At 46.8% G+C, this 18,403-nt stretch overlaps 2 protein-coding genes across 11 annotated transcripts; both read right to left on the reverse strand.

Moving 5' to 3' along the window:
• Positions 1 to 10: 10 nt before the first annotated feature.
• Positions 11 to 11,998, reverse strand: LOC129827872 (palmitoyltransferase ZDHHC5-B-like). 9 transcript variants are annotated; one of them, XM_055889120.1, is made up of 13 exons: positions 11,891 to 11,909; positions 11,379 to 11,483; positions 8,684 to 10,043; positions 8,486 to 8,607; positions 8,253 to 8,410; positions 7,876 to 8,048; positions 7,030 to 7,132; positions 6,772 to 6,863; positions 4,850 to 4,982; positions 4,626 to 4,734; positions 4,393 to 4,499; positions 2,884 to 3,836; positions 11 to 2,355 (listed from the first exon to the last, which is right to left on the reverse strand). In XM_055889120.1, exons 3-13 carry the CDS (start codon positions 8,830 to 8,832, stop codon positions 2,250 to 2,252), a joined length of 2,205 nt encoding a protein of 734 aa, XP_055745095.1. In that variant the 5' UTR covers positions 8,833 to 10,043; positions 11,379 to 11,483; positions 11,891 to 11,909; the 3' UTR covers positions 11 to 2,249. The 9 variants fall into 9 exon arrangements, 8 of the variants coding, with proteins under 8 accessions (XP_055745095.1, XP_055745093.1, XP_055745096.1 ...); XM_055889118.1 differs by lacking the exon at positions 11,891 to 11,909 and adding an exon at positions 11,625 to 11,871; XM_055889121.1 differs by lacking the exon at positions 11,379 to 11,483 and having other exon boundaries at positions 11,891 to 11,998.
• Positions 11,999 to 12,565: 567 nt separating this feature from the next.
• LOC129827877 (polyribonucleotide 5'-hydroxyl-kinase Clp1) lies at positions 12,566 to 17,237 on the reverse strand. 2 transcript variants are annotated; one of them, XM_055889135.1, is made up of 6 exons: positions 17,155 to 17,237; positions 14,755 to 15,032; positions 14,520 to 14,627; positions 14,301 to 14,420; positions 13,956 to 14,093; positions 12,566 to 13,804 (listed from the first exon to the last, which is right to left on the reverse strand). In XM_055889135.1, the coding sequence occupies exons 2-6, from the start codon at positions 15,028 to 15,030 to the stop codon at positions 13,109 to 13,111; spliced, it is 1,338 nt and encodes a 445-aa protein (XP_055745110.1). In that variant the 5' UTR covers positions 15,031 to 15,032; positions 17,155 to 17,237; the 3' UTR covers positions 12,566 to 13,108. The 2 variants fall into 2 exon arrangements, with proteins under 2 accessions (XP_055745110.1, XP_055745109.1); XM_055889134.1 differs by having other exon boundaries at positions 14,755 to 17,202.
• Positions 17,238 to 18,403: the final 1,166 nt, after the last annotated feature.

Raw genomic sequence — 18,403 nt, forward strand, 5'->3', positions numbered from 1 at the left:
GACGGACACGTTTTTCCATCAGGTTGACCTTTTATTCTGAGAAGACACCTTAAACTCTTAAGGCCATTTTGGAAATGTCTTCTACATATTCATCAGAAATATTTGTGACACTCCATTCAGCATAGCCCACAACAATAGCAGCATTCTTATTTACTCACGTATATTCTGTTGTTCAAAGCCCCCTTCCCCACCAGGAGTAAGACTCTCTCTAGCCCTGTATGTTTGACTGCTTGTACTCATATCAACCAGGTGTGCATTTGACAAGGATATTCTCACACATACACACCGGGAGTGCATTCAACACACACAGAATCACATGCACACCTACTGTACACATGGGGGGGGGGGGGGGGAGGCATACAAACACTGACTGTGGCCACACTGCTGTGTGATTGGTTGATAGTTTGTGTGCTTCAGAATTCCCTGAACATAAAACGTGCTACATTCAGCTAGCTTTGACATTCCAACTCTGTAGTGGGTTTGGATTAAACATACCACCTCCTTCTCCCAACCACACACAAACACATCTTTCTGTTTCTGACTGTGCCTTCCTAAACCTATACATGGACAAAATGTTAACTGTACCATAAAGAGATTAAAAAAACAACAGAAAGCAGATAAGGAAATCAAGAGGCCAGAATGTCAACAAAACCAATAAAAATATTAAATACAATAGTTGTAAGAAATACTTAAAAATATTTTTTTTCACCGCTGTGTTTCACTACGAATGGTCTCAAGGCAAAAGAAAAGATCAAAACAGTCCTCAATTTCAAACCAACCCCGACATCTGTCGCCTCCTAGACACGTCATACATATATGAACAAAGAAAAGTTACTACAGAATACCTATATTTATATCACCCCCCAGAATTTGATTTGTTGGAATCTTCCAATTTTATTAGAATCTAAGGACAAGGCACTATGATAGGGATGTGGTCTCTGGGTAGAAGTTACCCTTCTGGGAGTAGATTTAGAACCAGCTTACCCTCCCTTAGTGCCCTAACAATTAGGGGCAAAAGGCCTCAATGTGTAGGGGCAACTTCTTCCAACTCCTGGATATAGAGATTGGTTTGGAATTGTGTTCAGAACTCAAAGGGTTTTCCTGTCCGGTAAAATAAATATGCCCCCTCACACTCTTAACATGTTTGGCTGACCATCCTTAAAGTTTTTCTAGCACTGATTGACAAACAAAACATTTTGAACACTAAAATGACAGGCAAATTATTTAAAAGCTACGAAGAGAGAATTTGCATAATGTATCAATAATAAACATTTCTAGTGAACATTCCTCAAAGAGGCTTGTACTGTATTTATGATTCGGAATAAACATTTTCTTTGTGGCTTTCAACATCCTCAGTGACAGGCCTCTTCTGCTGGCCGTCATATAGGATCACCAATCTCTTTGGATGAGAATTGCAGCGAGCTCTATGACTGGCTGATACAGCCATCAATCAAAACAAGCGATTAGTCTAACTCACATTCATAGTCATTCACAAACCCCAAAACGCTATCTCCAACATCTGAACAATTGACCCAATAATTCTTAAAGATTCTTTAGGCATTTATATAAAAAACAATATAAAAAAAAGCTTTATAAAACTCAAATGAAACTGTGTTTGCAGGGGTTGAAGCATCATCTCTGCAGTCTGAATATTCTCTGCAGCCTAATTACATTAATGACTACTGTGGAGTGGTGATCCATTGTGATTGGTCCATCCATTTGAATGGGACAGGAAGTCTTGAACCACTGAGCACCACAATTGGTCACCAGTCCATATGCGCCCTCTCAGGCTCCATACTGATTGGTTCAAATGCCCTCCTTTCCAGGATTATATTTTATCGTATAAATTCTTCATATACTAACGTACCGAAATAAATAATCTTTGTATATATGCGTTAAAGAGTTTAGTACCCAGCTGTCATAACAACAGACTGCGGAGAGGTTGTCCCATTCCATTACTGGTCAACATTCAGAGTTTCACTTCAGTCGCCATTCGATCCAATATGAAAGATCGGCAGTAAAAAGATGGCCAGTGGCATTATAAAGATACTTAGGTCATTGAAGTACCAGTGAGCCAAACACTTCTGTTCCACTATCCACACCATATTGACCAAGAGCAGAGGATAGTCCTTTCATTGCGTGCGTGCATGTGAGTGAATAACCATCTCCAAGTCTCCTCAGAGTAAGAACATTGGAATCTGTCCAGTGGAACATTCTTTCTATCTTCGGCTGGGGCGGATGTCCGTCACTCAAACCGATATCTTATAGGTGGTCCCTCCAACGCCAGTCACCTTCTTCACCCCCCCCACTGGTTTGGATGTGCTGTGATTGGCCAAGCCTGGGCGACAGGTGGATCTGATTGGATAGCCGTTAGGAAAAGGGGGGGGTTAAGGATGTAGATAGGGGTGACAGAGGGAGGAGTGAGAAGAAGAGGTGAGTAGATCCGATTCAAAAATAGACTAATAGAACAGGACTTAAGATAACGTTACAAGAGTAGAAAAATCATTGAAAAGGAGGAAAAAGGGCCCAGAAATAGACAGTGAGAAAACAGTAGCATGCTAAACTGCTCATGCTAACAATCACAACCACTCCTGTTTCACACACATAAACACATACTTGCATGCCTCTATATCAAGTAGACAGCCTACAGATACAAACATCTATCCTACTACACAGTTATACCCGAGCATGGTTTTGATCAACTTTAAAAAGAGACTCCTCGTAGACAAACACACACACACACACAATCCAGCAGAAACACACTGACATCAAGAGGAGGAAAAGGAAGACTCACACAGATCAGGGAGGAAGAGGGCTCATATAGATCAATCAGGGAGGAAGAGGATGAAGAGTAGCAGGCTTATGGCTCAGATCTCTACTCACTGTGGAGCCTGGGTCACGCCGATTCCGCCCCCTCCCGATAAACTGCCTCCTCCCATTGGCCGAGCCTTGTGCTGGAGCCCTGCCTCCCCGGTGTAGGAGGGGGACTTCCCTAGGGAGCGGCCTCTGGGCGGGGGAGACACAGGGGGGTCCGGGGAACAGGCATGCGGGGAGGAGGGGGAGGGCTGTTCAGAGACGGGAGGAAGGGGGCGAATGGAGGAGGTGGCACGGAGGTGTGGGTGTCTTGAGTCCTGGTGGAGGAGGTGGTGCTGTGTCTCAGGGTGTGCAGCGTGTGGGGGATTCGGCGGGGGAGGGCTGACGGCGCGGAGGTATGCCCTGTTGGGGGAGGAGAAAGAGGCAGAGCCCTGGAGCAGCTGGCCCTCTCTCTGCTGGGCCATCTGTGCTGAGAGGAAGGGTGAGGTGTACCCCTGCAAGGGCACGTCCCTGACCCCGGGGGGCGGCGAGGATGTAATCGCCGGGGGAAACGTTGCAGGGGCGTGGGGATTCTGTGGGGACAACTCGTGAGCGGCCGACTCAAACTCAGGGCTCTCGGACGGCGTCAGCAGGCTGTCGTAGGACAGGCTGCCGTTCTGAGGTGTCTGATTGGCCAGGCTCTTGTAGCTGGTGTCGGTGGTGCCCTCTGATTGGAGCGTTCCCAGAGTATTATGGTGTGTGTGGGCAGAGCGCATGCTGGAGGAGTGAGAACCACCGGTGGACAGGACCAGAGAGGAGGGGTAGGAAGTGTACGACCGCCCCCCTAGGGAGTACCCGGAGATACCCCCCGCAACCACCCCACCCGTCCCACTGGACCCCCCGGGGCCCTCTCCCCTCTCCCCTCCACGTGCCGCAAAACCAATTACCGACCCCCCGTCCAGGCTGCTGGGCTCAGACCGATAGCTGGGCTGGCGACTCGACTGGAGAATGGAGGGAGAGTCCAGACTGTCCCCACGAATCATCTGGAGTGCGAGAAAGAGACACAGAGACAGAGACAGAGGCAAGGAGAGCAGTAAGAGGTAGTGAAGGTAGAATGAAGAGAGGGAGGGAGGGTGGAAACCTATGTTACAAAAGGGATTACTTTGAGGAGACATTCCTCAACAGAAGACAACAGACGTTTCTACAGAACAAAGTTTCTCCAGAGAGCCAGCAAGACGGAGGACTACTGGGGAATCACATGATCAAGACCACTAACCTCAACACCACAAGAACAAACACCTAAGAAGACATATGCATTGAAGTAGATGGACTCACGGGCACAAACCATTTTCACAGACATTCACGGACACACACAGAGAGATGACACTAACAGACTTACTCATCAACCGATGACCAGAGCGATCAATTCAAAGTCAGAGAGGGGGATGGAGTTAAGCACAAAGGAAAGAAGGGACAGGACCTGAGAGAGGGGTCTGTCAGAAACCTCTGCTCGTCCCACCTGGATGCCCTAGGCTTAATCCTTCTACAGCTGATCTATCAACTGATTTGACCTTTTGTTTAACGTGTGTGTACGCGTACCTTGTTTGGGTGTGTCAGAGCTGTGTGGTTCCTCTGTGGGCTGCTATAGGCCGGCCGGTACATGTACATAGAGGGAGTGGACGGACCTTCAGACAGCAGGCTGCTTTCTGAGGGGGGAAAATATATATATATATATATATATATATAGATATAAAAACCAGTATTACAAACTAGACAGCACGTCCGTGTGGGATACTTGAGCGAGTGTGTGTGCGCGTGCGTTCACTGCTCACCCTCGGTGTCTGCGCGGGGCAGGCCAGGGTAGCGGACCTCCGGTTTGGGAGGAGGTGGAGGCTCTGCATCTGCTGACTGGCTCTCCATCTGCTCTAAACTGCTCTTAGACTGACAGGGACAGGAAAGCGACAAGACTGTTCATATGACACAAATGAGAGCAAGAGCTGCATCTGTGAAAACCCCTGTATGTTAGATCTGTGTGTGCGTGTGTGTGTGTGTATACCCGGGTGCTGTGGTGGTCGTTCTGGATGCCGTTGTCCAGGACTTTTGCCTCTAGCTGCGCCTCGGAGAGAGGAGGGCGGAGGAAGGGAGGCTGCACCTCCACTGTCTGCTTGCCCCGCCACCGCCCCACGTACCTGACAGATGGGAAAACACATGAATGACCCAGAAACCTTCCACTGAAATACAAACTTCATACTCCATTACACACACACATATACACTGCTCAAAAAAATAAAGGGAACACTTAAACAACACAATGTAACTCCAAGTCAATCACACTTCTGTGAAATCAAACTGTCCAATTAGGAAGCAACACTGATTGACAATACATTTCACATGCTGTTGTGCAAATGGAATAGACAAAAGGTGGAAATTATAGGCAATTAGCAAGACACCCCCAAAAAAGGAATGGTTCTGCAGGTGGTGACCACAGACAACTTCTCAGTTCCTATGCTTCCTGGCTGATGTTTTGGTCACTTTTGAATGCTGGCGGTGCTCTCACTCTAGTGGTAGCATGACACGGAGTCTACAACCCACACAAGTGGCTCAGGTAGTGCAGCTCATCCAGGATGGCACATCAATGCGAGCTGTGGCAAAAAGGTTTGCTGTGTCTGTCAGCGTAGTGTCCAGAGCATGGAGGCGCTACCAGGAGACAGGCCAGTACATCAGGAGACGTGGAGGAGGCCGTAGGAGGGCAACAACCCAGCAGCAGGACCGCTACCTCCGCCTTTGTGCCAGGAGGTGCACTGCCAGAGCCCTGCAAAATGACCTCCAGCAGGCCACAAATGTGCATGTATCTGCTCAAACGGTCAGAAACAGACTCCATGAGGGTGGTATAAGGGCCCGACGTCCACAGGTGGGGGTTGTGCTTACAGCCCAACACCGTGCAGGACGTTTGGCATTTGCCAGAGAACACCAAGATTGGCAAATTCGCCACTTGCGCACTGTGCTCTTCACAGATGAAAGCAGGTTCACACTGAGCACATGAGCACATGTGACAGACGTGACAGAGTCTGGAGACGCCGTGGAGAACGTTCTGCTGCCTGCAACATCCTCCAGCATGACCGGTTTGGCGATGGGTAAGTCAAGGTGTGGGGTGGCATTTCTTTGTGGGGCCGCACAGCCCTCCATGTGCTCGCCAGAGGTAGCCTGACTGCCATTAGGTACCGAGATGAGATCCTCAGACCCCTTGTGAGACCATATGCTGACACATGCACATTTGTGGCCTGCTGGAGGTCATTTTGCAGGGCTCTGGCAGTGCACCTCCTGGCACAAAGGCGGAGGTAGCGGTCCTGCTGCTGGGTTGTTGCCCTCCTACGGCCTCCTCCACGTCTCCTGATGTACTGGCCTGTCTCCTGGTAGCGCCTCCATGCTCTGGACACTACGCTGACAGACACAGCAAACCTTTTTGCCACAGCTCGCATTGATGTGCCATCCTGGATGAGCTGCACTACCTGAGCCACTTGTGTGGGTTGTAGACTCCGTCTCATGCTACCACTAGAGTGAAAGCACCGCCAGCATTCAAAAGTGACCAAAACATCAGCCAGGAAGCATAGGAACTGAGAAGTTGTCTGTGGTCACCACCTGCAGAACCATTCCTTTTTTGGGGGTGTCTTGCTAATTGCCTATAATTTCCACCTGTTGTCTATTCCATTTGCACAACAGCATGTGAAATTTATTGTCAATCTGTGTTGCTTCCTAATTGGACAGTTTGATTTCACAGAAGTGTGATTGACTTGGAGTTACATTGTGTTGTTTAAGTGTTCCCTTTATTTTTTTGAGCAGTGTATATTGTTAGATATTTTACTTAGTTAACAACCATAACTCTTAAGCAACACTGAGTTGTCCCCTTAGGGGCTTGTTCAACCAGAAGCTGCAACAGCAGAGGAAAACAGGAGGAATGAAGGAGAGACCGTCGCTAACCTGGGAGCCTGAGAGCTACAGAGCATGTGCGAGACGTTCCTCAGACAGCCATTGGTGAAAGGGTTAACTCCGCCCCTAAACTTCCCTGTGACCTGAGAGCGAGAGTAACAGAGACAGACAGAGAGAGACAGAGAGAGAGAGCGAGACAGAGAGAGCGAGACAGAGAGAGAGAGAGAGAGAGAGACAGAGAATCTATTTTTAGATAATCTGGATCATGTCGGCCCTCTCAGAGGAGCACACCCAGATAGACAGACGTACCTGCTCGTTAGTGGTCCTACCCCGAGCTACCAGTACCATGTGGAAACCAGTAAGACCAGCTACCGGGATGAAGAACAGGCCAGCGGTACACATCGTAGCCATACTGGGAACACACAGTCAAGGACACAACCTAAATCAGCGCAACAACGAGACTGTGTGTGTGTCTATGGTCGTGTCTACACTTGACACTTAGATTGCGACTTCTGCGATCAGAATAGGAAGATCGCATTGAAAAGACGGGTTTAGACGCACAAAAGTGGCATTGTGGTCTGATTGTGTTCAGATCTGTCTGACCACTTCAGGAGCTGATCAGGGAGGCGTTGTGTGTGGATTTCTCCTCAGTCTGGACACAATCAGGCTACCGAAAGCATATAGAGTGGGCGACATCATCAGCGCTCCTCCCACAAGTCTCCAGAAAAATGTTGTTTTGGGACCGAGAGGAACCGCTTCATTATAACGTTGGAGGAAGTACGTTCCTAGCATGTGAGGAACGTGTTTGCTGGACTCCTAAATGCTGGCCAGCTAGCTAATAAAAAAAAAATTTGGGCTAGACTTACGCTGATCTATTTTCAATCCCTTTAGCATTGCTTGCTAGCTACAGAGATTAGCCGGCTAGTTAGCTACAGTAGTTAGCTACTGCCATCGGTTGCTGTTGCGTTATCATATTTAGCCTATTCCACCGTTTGTAGAATGCATAGTGGCATTTGAATATAGCGCGGGAAAAGGGAATCCGGACACACTTAAATGTAGGTGCATGACTAGTTCAGGACTCCATGATCAGAACTCCATGATCAGAATACTAAAGCTGCATGAACTGTCAAGTCTAGACACGGCCTATAAGGATACGTGACAGAGGAGTGAACACTGTCCAGCTGGTGCTGGTGCTGGAGGATGTACAGCAGGCCGAAGCCAAACACACCCATGATGTGGATCGTCAGGGACAACAGGAACAGGAAGAAGTGACGGTAGTTCCTGCGCCCGATACAGTTGTTCACCCAAGGGCAGTGGTGGTCAAAGTCCTGCCAGGTCACACACACACACCCACAACGGTCACAAAAGGGTCAAGAAATAAGACAACAAAAAATACCAATCAAACAACTGATGTTTTGCTGATATTTCTACTGCTGCCTCTGACAACTTGTTACAACACAGTTGTCACCTGTCATACCACATGTAATGTTAGCACGGTGGCAGTCTGGAGTAGTGTGGGTGTGTGTGTTTACCTCCACACAGTTGTCACACACAGAGCAGTGTGAGCAGCGGGGCGGTCTGTAGAAACGGCAGCTGGAACACCACTTCATCCGGACCTGAATGCCCTTAACTTCCACCGTTTTATAGAGCGGAGCGCGGAAATCATCCTCTTTATCCTCATCCTCTTCCGCTGTGAACACACACACACACTGAAACACTTTCTTTACACCTTAAGACAGGCATCTCTAACACACACTCTGCTTACCTCTGGGAAAGACCCCTGGGTCCATAAAGGTGGCCATGCAGAAGTTGGCGAGGGTGAAGAGGAAGACCACAGCGTTATAGATGGGAATGACGGAGGAGACATGCTCTGACAACCACGGACACCTGGAGGGAGAGGGATGAGGTGAGAGATATTTTATATGGGATTCAGTGTGTGTGTGTGTGTGTGTGTGTCACTCACGTGAAGCAGAAGAAGAGCGTGGTGGAGCCGACCAGGAAAGTGGTTGCCGCGGAGACAGGAACGTAGCGACTGGGTCGGAACGGGCAGGGAGGAGAGAAGGCGGGGCCACCCACCTCCTCACCTAGTCCCCCACTACTGAACCCCGGCATCAGAGGGAGGGAGAGAGGAGGAGGGAGCGAGGTAGAAGAGGTATATCTAAAGAGAAGGATGTTGGAAAGGTCAGAGGGAAGACCTCAGTGTCCGTATGGGATAAGGGGGCATGATGGTAGATGGAAACGGTCTTAGGTAGCAGAAATAGTATTATTACAGAAAGCAGCCATTTGGAAGAAACATCTTAAGGTAGCCAGATATTTGCACTTCAGCCACTAAAACATCTTAAACTAAAATACTTATTTTATAGTAAAGTCTACACCTTTGTTTGCATATGTGTAGATTTTTGCAGGTATATCTACAGCTAGCTATACATTTTATATCTTTTGAAAACAAAACTATACATTATACAAAAAGAATTGCAACTTTTATAAATATTTCTGTATGGCTTTCATGTAACCTTATTTGGTGCAACAATATACATAAATCAACCAAATCTTTCCTGTCTACTGCAACAAAGACCCACAAGGGCACACACAATTAACTGCTTTTACAAATACTTCCTGACCTGGTGAGACCACAAACCAACCATAACCCTCCACCAGGGATCAAACACTACATCTATCACTACTATTTACAAACTCTCTTGTAAGGGAAATATTGTGTGTGTGGGGGGGGGGGGGGGGGGGCAGAAATTAGGCAGTAGTAGCAGGACTGCCTGTAAAACAACAGAAGAGGGGTGTCTAGCAGAGCAGTGACCATCCACTGAACTCTGGTCTTGTACAAGGTGTATCTAGGCACTGAGTGTGTTTGGAGACAATGTGATTGTGTGAGACAGAGAAAAGTGTGACAGAATGCTTGCAAAGGAGAGAGTTCCAGGGTCTATATTCTGGGGAGGCAGCAGCAGCTGGGACAAAACAAAAAAAAATGTAAACCTGCCCAGTAAAAATCCAAGCACCCAGTAAAAAAAGCCTGAATACAAAAGCTCTCAAATGTTGTATACACTATTCAGTGCTCTGTCCGTCTAAGAGAGCGTTCATATCCACAGGTGAGATCAGTCTTGTTGGATCAACTTGATAAATTATCTGTTTTTCTAGCTGTTTGTTTTAGTCTTTGTAACAGTGCAGGTAAAACCCCTCCCATCTCTGAAACCACCGTAGACACGCCTCCTTTCCCATGATGCCACGCAGAAAGAGGAAGGCACTCAGACAACTGCAGGTCTTCTCAGTCCAGTGTTCTATCACACGGTTGTTGTCTATGACAGCACCTCCTGAAACAGAGGGCATGTTACACAACTACTAGATTACATCAATAGCATTAACCAACACCACAAGCTTCAACCATTAGTAATTGCACACACAAAATCACTAACACGAATGCAGCCATGAACAACATATTGTTGCAAGGTGTCACAATAACATGTACTTTACATAGCTAGTTATTGCACGCCACAGAAGTGTGTGTACGTTTAGGGAGTGGCAGGTCGTGTGTTGAAACCTGACAATTTTGTCAACTGTACTCCATCTTAATTTCCCAGTACTGACTAACGAGGTCAAAACGGGTATCTAAAAGCGTTTCTAGCGCGCTCTCTCACACGTATTCACAAATATACAACAGCACCCTCATCCACACCGTTAGAACACTGAAAACAGTTCTAAGACAATGGTGGAACCTGAGCATTAGAACACACCTCTACTACAACCTTCAACAACCTAGCTAGCTACTCAACACACCCCCATCTATGACAGAGGCGCACAAAAGAACATACCGGTACAATCAACAACACCTGACATTCAAATATTCTGTAGATAATATATTTAAAGCGAACACTACATATCTTATTAGCACCAAAACAACCCTAGCCTTCTCTACACGGACCGTGTCTGTGATAACAGGCTGCTGAATGTTGGAGGTTGTGTGACCTACTGTTAGCAGACGACTAATCATCTCCATGCAGCGCACACATTAAATCCCCCTGATTTAAATGGCTGTTATAATCCTGAAATATCCCTGTTCAGCAGAGTAACGTTACCCTGCCTTTGCCACCGTCACGTTAGCTTCCAAACATTATGTCTGTTAGTGACGAGTCTGACAGCCAGCACTTCACTTCTATCAAGTCTGCTAACTCAAACTATAAAGTATCCGATTGCATGCTCCATCGTCGATGCTAAACAGAGCTAGTCAGCTAACCATGTTCTGCAGGAGATGCTAGGTATGTAGCTAGTTAGCGAGCATAGGCATTGTAATTGTGTCCCAATGAATCTGTACATGTACGTTTATTTTACGCCTGCTGCGATGGATTAGTGTACATGTGACACAATTAAAAGACAAGAGGATAATTACTACGCATTCTGAGAGCTGTTGGGACTCGAAAGTTACGTGAAACTGTAACCCCCAGTTTTGTTTTAAAGTGACCTAGCCTAACGTTACTCCTTAGTCCAAGGACCTAATATGTTGTTAGGGCGAATTGGCTCGTGAAGCCAAAACAGCCAAATACTCCATCTAAACGTGAATCGATTCTCAATTGGGGTATGGTTCTAGAAACACAAATCCCTCTACTTTCATATCACATTAAAACAACTTCACAAATGCAAAATACACTTACTGTACCGGGTTAACAGTTGCAGCGGACAGTATTTTTCAGTGACATGTTTGTGGCGTTTGTCTTCCGTTTACACAGGTGTTCGGATTCCCAGATAACGTTAGCTGTCTGCGTAAACAAACACTAACATGGAAACATGGCCGTGTGGGAACCCAAAAGCTATGAAGTTGTGTAACAATTTAACCTTTTGTTTGGAAAATCTGTATATTTGATGTTAAAGATAAGGTCATTATGCTTCCAAAATCGTACCGCAAGCGAATCGTTTTCATGTTCAGACCGAGTGTCGTTAAAAATACTCCCCCGCACAGAAGACGCCTTCTTCCAATGACTCGTTATGTGTAATGTAATAATGGAACAGAGTCCTGATCAAGGAATAAATGTTAGCTAACTAGCTAGCCAAACCAGGGCAAGTTTGTCGCGACGACCTGTGTTTGATCACCGCTTGAGACAGTAGAACTATAAACTATCAGTTACTTGGATATTGGGGAAAGCAGTTCACCAAAAACGGGGCATACCTGACATCCAGGGCTGATGTTTTAAAGTTCTTAATATTTGGGTGAGTTTCGAGTCCCGAGGCTAGTTAGCTACTAGCTAGGCCAATGGGGGAGTTATTTTACGCTGGCCCGTGTTGAACCGGGCAAAAGCCCATCACGGCATCCGGAGGAGCGCCCTTCTCAAATCGAACAGTAATTGAGCATGGTGCATCGTCCAGAAACATTATTTTCCATAAAATAAATGTTTCAATTTTCTAACTAGTTTTCATTTGGAAGACTTATTTAACAATCACTTTTGCAGGTGAAACAGAATCCTAATAATTACTAAACGTCACTTTTGTTTGAGCCGACCCCCGTTGGACAGAGCGAGGCACCTGGCGCCAGCTCAATCCAAATCGAATGCAATCAACTTTCAGCCGGTGCAAAACACGCCATCACCTGCGCCCGGGCGAGATTAATCGAACCCCCTCAATGTTGGCACGCCGGAACTGCCCTCGCTCCTTTAGGTGGGACGTTTGTCCAATCAGTGATTGAGATTAGCGTCATTCCCACAAATCTCTTGGCCTTCGCGGGTGAGTCGGTATGTGTATGAGGGACAACATTTGAAAGCTTTCAACATGCCAGAGGTCGCTCAGGATAGTGGTCTGTTATCTAAAGCAGTTTACAGCTTCTGAACAAAGAGTCATATCTAAAACATTGCTGGAAATGGCACATTTTATTTAAAAATGTATTTTCACAATAAAAACAATCATACCAAACAGTCTTGTGTGGGAAAACAACTTGATAGAACTGATATAAAACCAAGACCAGTTTCTGTACATTGCAATTGATAAGTTGAATTGAAAAAATATTTACAGCCGTTTTCCCTCCTCCCTCAGCTCCATTCCTCTCCACCCAACACTAAACCCCTCCCTCCTCTATTCAACACTCTCCACCCAACACTTGTGCTGTATTTCATCTCTGCCTTATCAGTTGAGTGTGAAACCAAATATTGACAGAACAGATACCGCTCTACTAGTCTGGGTACCACTCTGTTTAGGTATCATTCCAACCCTTGTCATATGCCAAAGATAGATTTTTGGTACAAGGAGTGTAATGTCAGCTAAACAGAGCAACCAGGCTACTGCTCTGCTGCCCCAAACACTGTGCTACTGAAAAAAAACTACTTGACAGAGCCAACAGATTTCAGAAATACTGCATCTCTCGCTCTTCCTCTTGCATTTTCCCCGCTCTCCTCCTCTATTTGAGGTCGATAAAGCGAATGTCCATGATGAGCAGTGTGTGTCTGGGGAGGGGTCTTGGGGCAGGCGAGAGCACGGTCATCACCTGTCCCTGTGTGTCCACGTTAGTCACCACAATGAACCCACACACCGGGCTCTCCAGCAAGCCCCTGCGCACCCCACCAGCCACCTCCTCCCCCTCATCGGCACAGCTTACACTCAGTACGTGGTGCGTGAGGTCGCGACCTGGGGTCACAGGGACTAGCTTCAGCTGGGTATCGTCCTGCGACATCCCCAGAGGAAGGCACGAATCCGGGATGGACGGCGCTCCGATCTTGTAGATGCGCACGTCAGAAAAGCGCACGTCGAAGGCGTGAGGGTAGAACGAGACACCGCGGAAACCGTAGAAGTACTCCCGGATCTTGTCGTCCCGAGCCTCACGCCGGCAGTCTTTGGAGCGCTCCACGACCCCTCCGGATTTGGGTAACAGCACGACTCGGACGAAATGCGGCAGGTCCCGCTTCAGCTCGTTGTAGAGCCTCTCCTGGTCCAGCACCAGAACCACATCGACCTCGAAGGCTGAGGCGCAGTGGACCAGGGCCTGGTAGCCAGAACCCTTCACCCACCCACAGGTGTTGATGATGCAGCCGCCCACACTGGCTTTCCTGTTCACCTCACAGCGCTGGGAAAACACCTCAGCCAGACATGATGTCAACTAGGAGGGAGGGAGAGAGAAAGAGAGAAATGGATGGGGAAGAAAGAGTGAGAAAGATTACATACACCAGGGGGAAAAAGTCCATTACAAAGTTATGGGTTCATATAACCTAATACCATAATCATAGAGGGTTATCTGAGTGATCTTTCACCTTGTTGTAGAGTTTGATGTTGGTTCCTGGAGTGGTGGAGCCAAAGTGGTAGACCAGCGGAGCCTGTACTGAGTACCCCTCTTCCACGTCAGCGGGACGCTCAATACACAGCGCTGACATTGTGCCCGGGACTGACACCTGACACACACACAAGACAGGAAAGCGTCACGTCATCAACAGCACTAACCAGACACAGCCAGTCAACACCATCACAGAAACATGATTCATTTCAATATTACATGCAATTATCCTTATTAGCGTAATAGCAGTGATAGTAGAGGGGAACAGTAGCAAAGAGACGATATGCACGCCTCCATCCACAGAGACAACATATTCATGTCTCACCCCACTCTGGCCCACGTCGAGCTCCACCAGTGTAGGCCTCCTGCCCAGTCTGACAGCGTAGCTCAGCAACAGCCTGCACACCGTCGACTTCCCCACGTCTGTAGGCCCCACCACCATCACCTGGGGGACAACGTTGAAGCAACGATTACACAACAAGCGAAAACACACACACTGACCAAGGGCCACTTCTCACAAACAGACACACAGCCGAACACAGACCCGTGGGCCCCTTTCGTTGTCTCTCTCCGCCTGTCGTCTCATCTGTTCCAGTGCGGCGTGGGTGTTCAGGTAGAGCAGCATGGGTGTGTCCTTTGATACGTACGCCACCTAGAAGAGAGCGAGATCGACACATTTCTGCATCTGTCACTCCTAGCAGTTGCAGATACCAAGGCAGACGTTTCAGCCATGCACATATCCCCCTCCATCGATCGGTTACTCCTCCACAGCCTCTCACCTCTGTCTTCCCTGAGAGAGAAACACTGCAGCCCTGCCAGGTGAACACAGCGATCTTGGAGCCCGGTGGGAACGTGTACTTCTTGTTGCGGTTGAGCTCCGAACCAAAGACTTCGGCCAATCCCGTGAGCAGCTCCAGCTGCACCTTCTCCCCAGCCTCCACCTCGAACCGCAGCTCTGTCTCTTTCTCCAGGTCGAACCTCGTCCCCCCACCACCAGCGCCCGCCCCGGCCCCCGCAGCCTCCTCACCAGTCTTCTCTGGGCCCTCAGTCGCCATGGCTGTACAGAGACAAAGGTTCGATTTAGCCTCAACAGCACTGATACTTCACTGACATGGCTGCTTCATCCCTGTCATGTGATAAGTTGACGCTGGATAGGATTTATAACGTGACTGATCATTAGATGCTGCAATGTCAGATTTCAGTGGTGCTCTCTCATAAGTCATGACAGAATATAAACATCCCTGGAATGACTTATGATAGCACAAGCACACTATAGCGCAGAGTCCTCTATTTCAGTGTGGAACAGTATGCCGGTAATCACGGTACCAAAACATCATGATACTTATGATACCAACATTTTAGAGTACCGTTTCATATCATACCACCAAATTTGTCGGCCCTGCCGATCTTAAGGAGCTGCTGACGCCTGTTATAACATGTTGATAAAGTCAGCTTTATTCATATATTCAGTTGAATTGAAGCAACAGCCACTAGTATACACGGTCCAATAGTATCCACATCACTTTCATGCGCATATCAGGTGGCAGCTGTAATCAGCTAGCCGCATTCCCCTACCAACCCTCACTCACCTGCTTCTCCCCGTCCGCTCTTCCTGCACATCTATCCCTCCATCATTTATAAATATAATTTAGCCTTAATGGCGAGCGGGGCTGCAGACCCTGATAAGTCTTGTGTTGTTATATTTGTACATTTGTTACAGTGGAGCAGAGCTAGCAAAGTTGATACATTCATTTCATCACGTGTTATAAGTACACTGTCATGCAACCTCTGAGTGCCAGAGAGGGGAAATTGAGCACAGCTTAACCACAGGCATGCTTGCAGCTTTGCAGCAGAGAACACCGCTTGTCTCTAGCCTAAACGTAAAAAAATATACAACCCATATTACCAGAGATACCTTTTCTCTCCATTAGGAATTAAACTCGTTTTATATAATTTCACAAACCATGTCACGGTCCACTAATTATTGGTTTGATAACAATGTTGTTCAGTCATGTTACATAGCTAGCTAACCACCTTTTAATTTCACAGTAGGTCTAGGCAACTGAGATTTTTTATTTAACTAAGCAAGTCTTATGAACAAATTATTATTACAATGACGACCCACCCCGACCAAGCCCTAACACGGCCGGTTGTGATACAGCCTGGAATCGAACCAAGGTCTGTAGTGACACCTCTAGCACTGAGATGCAGTGCCTCAGACGGCTTCGCCACTGATTGGCACAGGAAGAAAGAAAAAGGGCATGCTACTCATGAAATGTGCTTCAAAAGGTAAAGATTCATATAAGCCGAATGAAAATCTAAACTAAATAAAAAATGTATTTTTGGTGCTGCTTAATTTGTTTGATGCCTAACGTTTCAAAAGTTGAGAGCAGTGTGTGTTTGTGGTAGAGAGGGAGACAGTATGTGAGGGAGAGGTGTGTGTTAACTGAAGAGTAAAGGTTTTATGCAGTGTTTTCCCTTACTGCCACAATGACACGCAGATCATTATGCATGTAAAGTTATATTCCTTCCTTCCTCCCATTCCTCCAGCCAAATCACAGGTTGGCCTATACAAATATGAGCAAATCAGCCATTCTGTGCAGTATTCTATAATTACACTATTCAGTGTAAAGTTAAATTCAACATGTTTTATTGAGTAGAAGTGCGACTTTCAGTGACAGGTTTCTGCGTAGCACATAAGCAGAACATCTGAAACCCGGAACAAGCGTCCGGGGGACGGGGCGAACAGGACAATCCCTCCATCATTTCCTCCCATCGTTTCGTTAGTACAAATGTGGTATCGTGACAACACTACAAGGCTCTGGTAAAGGCCAAAGCAGAACAGTAACGCGTGCCAATCTTTTACAACACTTAGCATAAATTACATGTTGAGAAGCTACAACTAAGTTGATCAAGAGGGGTGTTTCTTTCTAACTTTATATATGAACAACTTGAAACGGCTAGGTACAAAAAAAGTGAGCGTCTGTATAAAGTCCAATATCATGCGAGAAGTAAATAACAATGCTAGCTAATGTTAGCATGCAGGCCAGCTATCCGGCAATGCCTGGCTAGAACGGTACCAGTGAAAACCTGCTGAATGCATAGAACTGAGATATATATATATATATATTTTTTTTTTAGATAATCGTTTGTGCCAAAATACTACATTTGCTACTTACAGGATAAGTGATTGGTCCTAAATTCGTTTTCAAAGCGTCCTCCACCTCACCGGAAGACCCCCCATAGAACCATAGTCTGACAGACGTCATTCGTCTTAGAACCAATCAGCGTCTGTGATTGTGTGGCTCCTTGACGCATTTTTTTTTTTTAAGTATGAAATCCGGTCGATTTTTTTTTTTTTCACCTTTATTTAACCAGGTAGGCTAGTTGAGAACAAGTTCTCATTTGCAACTGCGACCTGGCCAAGGTAAAGCATAGCAATTCGACACATACAACAACACATAGTTACACATGGAATAAACAAAACAAAGAAGAAAAAACAAGTCTATATACAGTGAGTGCAAATGAGGTAAGATAAGGGAGTTAAGGCAATAAATAGGCCATGGTAGCGAAGTAATTACAATATAGCAATTAAACACTGGAATGGTAGATGTGCAAAAGATGAATGTGCAAGTAGAGATACTGGGGTGCAAAGGAGCAAGATAAATAAATAAATACTGTATGGGGATGAGGTAGATAGATGGGCTGTTTACAGATGGGCTATGCACAGGTGCAGTGATCTGTGAGCTGCTCTGACAGCTGGTGCTTAAAGCTAGTGAGGGAGATATGAGTCTCCAGCTTCAGTGATTTTTGCAGTTCGTTCCAGTCATTGGCAGCAGAAAACTGGAAGGAAAGGCGACCAAAGGAGGAATTGGCTTTGGGGGAGACCAGTGAGATTTACCTGCTGGAGCGCGTGCTACGAGTGGGTGCTGCTATGGTGACCAGTGAGCTGAGATAAGGCGGGGCTTTACCTAGCAGAGACTTGTAGATCACCTGTAGCCAGTGGGTTTGGCGACGAGTATGAAGCGAGGGCCAACCAACGAGAGCGTACAGGTCGCAGTGGTGGGTAGTGTATGGGGCTTTGGTGACAAAACGGATGGCACTGTGATAGACTGCATCCAATTTGTTGAGTAGAGTGTTGGAGGCTATTTTATAGATGACATCGCCGAAGTCGAGGATCGGTAGGATGGTCAGTTTTACGAGGGTATGTTTGGCAGCATGAGTGAAGGATTCTTTGTTGCGAAATAGAAAGCCGATTCTAGATTTAATTTTGGATTGGAGATGCTTAATGTGAGTCTGGAAGGAGAGTTTACAGTCTAACCAGACACCTAGGTATTTATAGTTGTCCACATATTCTAAGTCAGAGCCGTCCAGAGTAGTGATGCTGGACGGGCGGGCAGGTGCGGTCAGTGATCAATTGAATAGCAT

This window comes from Salvelinus fontinalis, chromosome 29 (assembly GCF_029448725.1).
Source record: "Salvelinus fontinalis isolate EN_2023a chromosome 29, ASM2944872v1, whole genome shotgun sequence".
In the NCBI taxonomy this organism is placed as follows: Eukaryota; Metazoa; Chordata; class Actinopteri; order Salmoniformes; family Salmonidae; genus Salvelinus; species Salvelinus fontinalis.

Excerpts from the sequence above, each read along its gene's own strand:
- LOC129827872 (XM_055889121.1), bottom strand. The coding sequence starts at position 8,832 with ATGCCGGGGTTCAGTAGTGGGGGACTAGGTGAGGAGGTGGGTGGCCCC. Across the intron at positions 7,133-7,875 it reads AGTGTTCACTCCTCTGTCAC|TATGGCTACGATGTGTACCG; the intron begins GTATCCTTATAG and ends GTGTGTTCCCAG. Across the intron at positions 3,837-4,392 it reads CTCTGACACACCCAAACAAG|ATGATTCGTGGGGACAGTCT; the intron begins GTACGCGTACAC and ends CTCGCACTCCAG.
- LOC129827877 (XM_055889135.1), bottom strand. The coding sequence starts at position 15,030 with ATGGCGACTGAGGGCCCAGAGAAGACTGGTGAGGAGGCTGCGGGGGCC. Across the intron at positions 14,628-14,754 it reads CTCTCTCAGGGAAGACAGAG|GTGGCGTACGTATCAAAGGA; the intron begins GTGAGAGGCTGT and ends GCTCTCTTCTAG. Across the intron at positions 14,421-14,519 it reads ACAACGAAAGGGGCCCACGG|GTGATGGTGGTGGGGCCTAC; the intron begins GTCTGTGTTCGG and ends GTTGTCCCCCAG.